The following is a 6,862-nucleotide window of genomic DNA, read 5'->3' as shown; positions in this document are numbered from 1 at the left end:
ACTCCATTGATTTAAGCTTCCAACGCATAGGAAATGTACAAGATTAGTTAAGTGCGTATAGATAATAACAGATTCAAATAATAATAAAAATATATACTATTCTTTTGCATTTTTACCATTTAGTTTTTTATTCTTTTATTACATAGTTCATACGATTGTTTTAATTTTCGCCTATGTAATTGGTTGAAACGTATTCAAAATTAAAATTCTCAATTATTAGCTACCAATAGAAGCTCAGTACTATTTAGGTAATTTCATCTGTGAATTTTAATTGGTTTAGAAAAACGTTTCAAAGCACGTGTCCTCTCTCGTAATGATAGAGAACCTAGTGATAAAAGTAAGGTGCATATGATACGTGATGCGTTTAGTAAAATGGGAATAATAAATTCGTATAAAATTGACATTACTCATTTTAAAACTACGTATAAGATCATTGGAGAATAATTGATTGATCTACGCAAGATTTCGACAAACGTCAACTTCATTATCTTTTTACTGAACTTCACTGAATACGAGGGAACGTAAGGCGCGCGAAATATGTCAAAAATAACTGGTTATGACACGCACGACGATGGACCAGGTTTTGTTGGCATTAGATTTTGTCAAGAATGCAACAACATGCTATATCCGAAAGAAGATAAAGAGAACAAAGTATTAATGTACGCGGTATGTATTGCAAACAAAATGCGCTTCGTTTTCAACATTGAAATAGAATGTTAAAAGTTTGTCACATCAAATGTTCCTTTCAGTGTAGAAACTGTGATTTCAAGCAACTGGCTGACAGTAACTGTATTTACGTGAACAAGATTATGCACGAAATAGAGTAAGTAGAAGAAACAATTTGTAAAATCATTTGTACAAAATAAAACGTAAACATTAAATTTGCAAAAATGTATGTTATATGTAAACACATTGCTTTCCAAGATGATCGAACACATTGTGGTATTCATTGTGTTTTACCATAATTTTTATAATTCCAGTGAATTAACCCACATTGTAGCAGATGTCATATCAGACCCTACTTTACCAAGAACCGAAGAACATCCATGTCCAAAGTGTAATCACAGAGAAGCAGTCTTTTTTCAAGCACAAACTAGACGAGCAGAAGAAGAAATGAGGTTATACTATGTGTGCACTAATCAGCATTGTTCTCATAGATGGACAGAATAAAATTTTTAAAACAGTTTATAATTTCTAGTAGGTATATTGGAAATATGTATATTTCAAATATAAACTAAAAGTGTGTATTACACAGAGTAAAACTGTAAGTAAAGTATAATTTATAAAAAATTTTCTTTTTTATGTTTTATTTAGATAAGTCGCTATTCTATCCTCACGTTATCTATTTGTAATTATAATTTTCAATCATACGTTCACTATGATTTACAATAACTTTATTGAAAGATTGATTTAATTGGATAAATTGGTTTCTTTCGATATGCCAATATTTACATTCTTACGAAGCTTTCAAGCAGTTTTGCGCACGCGTGTACCGAATTTATTCATGCCTCTAACCAAATCGTGTCTAGTGTCGAAATTGTTTTCCATACGAAAACTACGCGTCTCGATCAGAATTCTACTTGTTTCGAGAATTTACGAAAGTGGTAACGGGAATTAACAGTGATAAAAATTGAATTCTATAATGTACTCTTGCCATTATCATATCTGAAACAACTTTGTTCGATTAATGGGTGCAGCGCATACGACTAAAGTCACAGAAAAAATGGAGAAGTAAAGATATCTTTATAGTTGGCTTACTTATTCATGATTGTATTTGAAAGCGGTCATTGGTTATTCTTTTGTGGATATTATTTTAGCTCTGAACGTTCAGACGATCGAGGAAAAGTAGAGGGACATTCGCGTGCAAGTAGCAGCGCGAGGCCATTGTCGATTGAAGGACCTTCAAATATGAGTAACACTGAAACACGAGTACTTGACCCGCTACCAAATCAACCTAGACAACCATCAAATTTACAAGGATTACTCAAATTTGCTATGGAAGCGACAAATTCTCAAAATATCACTAGCAGTAGTCAGTTCCAACCACTGGATAAAGAAGTACATGTCACAATTATGTTTTAATTATTATTACCTATATAACTTTCATACAAGATCAGTTGAAGATCAGTTATGTTTCAGAGGCAAGAATTTTTGAGACAAGCACTTTCCTCTATGACGTGTAATGTGATAGATGAATTACAAAAAGCTATTAAAATTCTGTCGAATGTAGTTGACCTTCGACCAGAGGATGATGCTACCCAGTATGAAATTGCATTGGAAAGGATCTCAGATTTTGTAGATAATATAGATGTTGCCAATGACTTTTATAAAATTGGGGGTTTCTCAATATTTGGTCCATGTTTAAATTCTCCTCTTAGCAGTATTAGATGGAGGGCAGCAGATGTAATTGCTGAACTAGCTCAAAATAATCCCTTTTGCCAAGAAAGATTTTTAGAAACAGGTCTCTTTCCCATATTACTGAACATGATAGACACAGATCCAGCAGAAGCTGCTAGAATTAAAGCTCTATATGCGGTTTCTTGTAAGTAAAAGATTTCTATTGAAATAACAATCAGATTTATCTATTTGTCGATTACCTACCATATTATGGATAATGTGGTCTGTGTTATGTTTATTAAAAATAGGCATAGTTCGGGAGCACCCAATATCTTTGAAATATATGGACATAAATGATGGATACTCTGTTCTCTTAAGAGCTATGCAAAGTTCGGTGAAGAAATTACAAATTAAATCCGCCTTTTTCTTATCCGCACTTTGTAGCAAAGAAAATACAACAGATATGAAGTTAACACTAGTGAATATGGGCTTGATTGAGCAAGCAGCAGGTTTGCTAGTCATTGATGATCTATTACCAGAGATTAGGTATTATTTGATATATACTGCATTCTTGTTTATTAAATTCAAGAGGATGTTGAACAATTCTCAAACATTACAGAGATCAATTGTTAAATATTCTCGATGGTTTAACCAATGATGACTTTTACGCTGCTTTAAAAGAATGTCGACGACCGGAGCTTTCCTTGCAATCCACGTTGGAACGTTGTATAAGTGATTTAAAACAAGAAGAAAATCCCGATCAGATAGACGTATGTTATCGGGTGTTGAAGAAAGTTTTTTCTGATCATGATACAAATCAAGAAAGGTAATTTATGATAATGTTGAATTTCTTTTACGTGTATTAAATTTGTACATTATCAAATATTACCGTTAATAAATAAAACGAAACGTATTTTACTTATACAATGTTATATGTACATATATTTTGCTTTATTACTCGATTAATTCGTTTGTAAGAGTACAATTTCAAAAAAATAGTGCAAATGACGTTTCAAATACGAACAATAATTTTATCGTATATTCGTAATTTATTGGGTGACAGTATTACTCTGTTCAATAAAACAAAGAAAACAGTTTGCGACAGAGTCAGTATTTAATTCGTGTTTGATTAATATTCTCCATTGTCCATTTCTCAAAGTTCGCTGAGCCCATTCGACCATGTTAATCACCGTTGGTGCTCCTCGCTTTAAAAATAAGATCAACACCTTTCGCGAATCCGTTCTTCCCACAACCCACAACTTCCAACAATTATCAGCCAGTGGGAAGAACTTGAGTTTTGAAGTATTCCTTGTACTTCGTTGCTTTGCCAGGCATTTCCCGAAACAGAGGGCACTTTATCCACCCATGTTTCATCGATATACATATGTACGTATATTACATTTCTTCCTATTCTTCTGTGGTGAGGTAACGATTTTAAATATTTTCCTCTCCAAGTCACTATATTCGATTTTTCGATTAAAATTTACCGAATGCTGTTACTTTTTTCCCCATTGAAATCCCATAGTTTTCAATAGTGATGCAATATCACTAAACTTAAACACTACTCTAACACTAAACCTTAACACTGAACTGAACTAAAGTAAACTTCAAGAAATAGACGAAACTATAAAAACTAAGAATACTAAAATTAAAATAAAATGTTAAATTAAGTAATTGAAAATAGGAAGATTGCTCAGGGCACAACAATGATCTTAAAGAAGTTATTCAATTTTTCCACTCTATTGCCGAGTGTGATTTTCCGAGAAGGTTTCTTTATTTCTAAAAGTCTAAAATTTGTAAGTTGCCATGTGATGAGCCTAAGGTCAAAGACGCAGGCAAGGACCGTCTGGTGTTTACACGTAAATCAAAAACAGTCTCTGGATCAGAGAATTGTCCTAGACGAGGGAGAAATGCCGGAAAGGAGTGTTGGCAAGCTTATTCTAAATCCTCGTAACAGACCGTAACGAAAGTAAAATATTTTCGAAATTCACTTTCCGAATTTCATAAACGTATGCAGTGTTTAACATGTTTAATACGTATTTGTGTACCCAAATATGTGTGAAAATAATCATATTTCGCTAATTCGGTAGGATCCCCATATTCGCGGTTTGTAAATTATGAATCCTACTGCTACTAGACGTACTATTTATGTCAGCGTGTGCCGCCAAGAACTTATGAGTGGGGGCTGATGATGGGGCAGACAGGCAATGCAAACGAAGTACCCCCGTTGCCCCTGTGTCGTCTCGCATGACATCTTCTCGTGGACCCACAGTATATGTATACTGCTGTGCAATAGATATATGTAAGTACTTAAGGCATACTCTGCGTTCGTGAGATTTTGGCTAGTCAGAGTTTACGCTCTCACTCTGTTCCACCTCTCCTGCTACCACACGCACTGTCGTTATTGGCTACAGCCAGTGACAAAGGAAGACAATGGTTTTTATGGATAGTGACATTCTTTTTCTATTTATTGTATTTCCAAGTAATGAAAAATAAAACTACTTTGTAAATAGATGTAAGATAGTGTAATAATGAAGTCTGCTGAACATAAATAAAAAATATCCCGAAGAAAAGTGTTCTTTTTTTTTATTTATGCGAAATGTCCGTATGGTGTACGAATACGAGTGGGAGTAACTGTATATAATCCGATTCGTTGATGCAATGACGTCGGCCGATAAAGACAATACGTGTGCTCATTTGTACGATTGTGTTAGAAAAGGTGGACCTATGGGGGTATAAACCAAGCAGACTTGCATTCCTTCCGCTGGACATCTTTCCAGCTCTGCACAGTGTACACATGCATACATGCATATATATGTAAAAGATAATAAACCTACAGCGTTTTGATACGTGCATTTCTGATCGTAGTTTAAAAATTATTAACAACGAAGTCACTAAACGACAGATATGGCCGATGAAAAAGCTACGAAACAAGCGGAAGATCAAGAATTAAATGACTTATTAGACAGTGAGTAATTATAATGTTCTTTATTTATGATTGAATAAATATGATTCAACAATCCTAACCTCAAATTCTGCAAATATCCAATGTTTGTTAGCTTTTTCTCATTCGGTGTGTTCCTCATATTGAGTTTATAGATTTCTCCGTGGAAAAATGGGCAAAGAAAAATCAATGTACTTTATATTAATTTTTACTTCAGAAAAATAATGTTTAATACTTTACCTAGTTTTTATTACGAAATCGACGGGATTATTAAATTAAAAGGGAAAGGGGGAGAAAACTGAAAATTCTTGAAATATAAAACGATTATTTCTTCTTCTTCTTCCGTTTCATTTTTTTTACATATAATTGCAAGTTTCAACAATGGTCATTGTATAATCACTATCTCAGGTGCTTTGGAGGATTTCAACAAAGAACAGAAATCAGATAAAAAGGATGCAAGCAAAATAGGTGCTTCTGAATCTACAACGGATAAAAATGTAACTGATATTTTGGAGGATACTTGGTCTACAGACGATGCAGGAAAACTTTTATTCAAGATGATGTTTCTAAATGGTAATAGTTTGTGAAAAATGCAAGGAAGATATTATTTTAAATTTCCCTATTAGAAACAGATGGCGAATTAGGAGTTTCTCCCCAAACAATGGCAAGGAAACTTACAAGTCCAACAAAAGATGAAGATACCTCTGACAAAGACATTGCAAGTATAGACTTTCAGTCAGCTATTGCTGGAGCCATGAACGACTTGTCCATAACAACAGAAAATTTACAGGTACTTGCTTGAACAATTATTGAAGTAATTCTTGTAAATAGAGTCTTTTGTGAAAACATTACAGAACGGGGCTGACTTATCCGAAATTTTTGGGCAAGCAGCCTTAGAAGATTGTCCTGATGTCATTCCACCATTCTTACAAGTACTGCTAGAGCATTTATTATCGAAAGAACTTTTGTATCCAGCAATGAAGCAACTAGCACATGAATACCCTGAGTTGTTAGAAGAAAAGAAAACAACAATACCGTCTAATGATCTACAAAGGTTTACAAAACAGTTTGAATTGATACAACAGGTTATTATGCAATATATATATATATATTTTTTTTTTTTCATATGAAAATTCCATTCTATTGTAGTATCGATGTTGGCAACATTATTTGATACATGTGCAATTTCCATTCAATTTAGATATGTACCGAACTTGAAAAGGAGACAGACGAAGATACGGCAGAAATGAAAAAAAAACGTTTTGAAACAAAAATGTCACTTATGCAAGAAGTACTGTCCTGTGGTCAATTACCCGAAGAACTGATAGGACCAACAACAAGAACCGATGCTGAAGGTGATCCTGTTATTCCAGCGTTATTACGTAACATGGAGCCTCCGCAACACTGTTGTTTAATGTAAATTTATTTTAACGATTGTGTAATCAGTGCGTCAAAATAATACAAAGGGCTAAGAGATATTTAAGAGAAGTTAAAATAACGAATTATAGATATACAACACACTGATGTTTTGTGTGTGTGTGTGTGCGTGTGCGTGTGTGGGAAAGGTATTTAATACAATTT

General features: G+C 33.7%; 3 protein-coding genes across 5 annotated transcripts; all 3 read left to right on the top strand.

Moving 5' to 3' along the window:
• Positions 1–331: 331 nt before the first annotated feature.
• Positions 332–1,170, top strand: LOC108579338 (DNA-directed RNA polymerase II subunit RPB9). The gene is made up of 3 exons (XM_017942854.1): positions 332–666; positions 750–823; positions 981–1,170. Exons 1-3 carry the CDS (start codon positions 538–540, stop codon positions 1,168–1,170), a joined length of 393 nt encoding a protein of 130 aa, XP_017798343.1. The 5' UTR covers positions 332–537.
• Positions 1,171–1,503: 333 nt separating this feature from the next.
• Positions 1,504–3,167, top strand: LOC108579335 (hsp70-binding protein 1). The gene is made up of 5 exons (XM_017942852.1): positions 1,504–1,731; positions 1,818–2,058; positions 2,140–2,542; positions 2,646–2,883; positions 2,957–3,167. Exons 1-5 carry the CDS (start codon positions 1,688–1,690, stop codon positions 3,165–3,167), a joined length of 1,137 nt encoding a protein of 378 aa, XP_017798341.1. The 5' UTR covers positions 1,504–1,687.
• A 1,857-nt stretch (positions 3,168–5,024) lies between these two features.
• On the top strand, positions 5,025–6,861 carry LOC108579438 (peroxisomal biogenesis factor 19-like). Of its 3 annotated transcripts, none has more exons than XM_017942976.1 (5): positions 5,025–5,305; positions 5,690–5,854; positions 5,914–6,071; positions 6,136–6,366; positions 6,483–6,861. In XM_017942976.1, the coding sequence occupies exons 1-5, from the start codon at positions 5,245–5,247 to the stop codon at positions 6,699–6,701; spliced, it is 834 nt and encodes a 277-aa protein (XP_017798465.1). In that variant the 5' UTR covers positions 5,025–5,244; the 3' UTR covers positions 6,702–6,861. The 3 variants fall into 3 exon arrangements, with proteins under 3 accessions (XP_017798465.1, XP_017798464.1, XP_017798466.1); XM_017942975.1 differs by having other exon boundaries at positions 5,908–6,071; XM_017942977.1 differs by having other exon boundaries at positions 5,690–5,860.
• The last annotated feature ends 1 nt before the right edge of the window (position 6,862 follows it).

Source organism: Habropoda laboriosa, unplaced genomic scaffold, assembly GCF_001263275.1.
Source record: "Habropoda laboriosa isolate 0110345459 unplaced genomic scaffold, ASM126327v1 scaffold76, whole genome shotgun sequence".
In the NCBI taxonomy this organism is placed as follows: Eukaryota; Metazoa; Arthropoda; class Insecta; order Hymenoptera; family Apidae; genus Habropoda; species Habropoda laboriosa.
Note: the sequence above shows the minus strand (reverse complement) of the source record. Positions and strands in the feature narration are given on the sequence as shown.

Coding starts and splice junctions, on each gene's coding strand:
- LOC108579338 (XM_017942854.1), top strand. CDS start 538: ATGTCAAAAATAACTGGTTATGACACGCACGACGATGGACCAGGTTTT. Junction 667..749: donor ACAAAGTATTAATGTACGCG/GTATGTATTGCA, acceptor TGTTCCTTTCAG/TGTAGAAACTGTGATTTCAA. Junction 824..980: donor AAGATTATGCACGAAATAGA/GTAAGTAGAAGA, acceptor TTATAATTCCAG/TGAATTAACCCACATTGTAG.
- LOC108579335 (XM_017942852.1), top strand. CDS start 1,688: ATGGGTGCAGCGCATACGACTAAAGTCACAGAAAAAATGGAGAA. Junction 2,059..2,139: donor TCCAACCACTGGATAAAGAA/GTACATGTCACA, acceptor GTTATGTTTCAG/AGGCAAGAATTTTTGAGACA. Junction 2,884..2,956: donor GATCTATTACCAGAGATTAG/GTATTATTTGAT, acceptor CAAACATTACAG/AGATCAATTGTTAAATATTC.
- LOC108579438 (XM_017942975.1), top strand. CDS start 5,245: ATGGCCGATGAAAAAGCTACGAAACAAGCGGAAGATCAAGAATTAAAT. Junction 5,855..5,907: donor CAAGATGATGTTTCTAAATG/GTAATAGTTTGT, acceptor TTTCCCTATTAG/AAACAGATGGCGAATTAGGA. Junction 6,367..6,482: donor AGTTTGAATTGATACAACAG/GTTATTATGCAA, acceptor CATTCAATTTAG/ATATGTACCGAACTTGAAAA.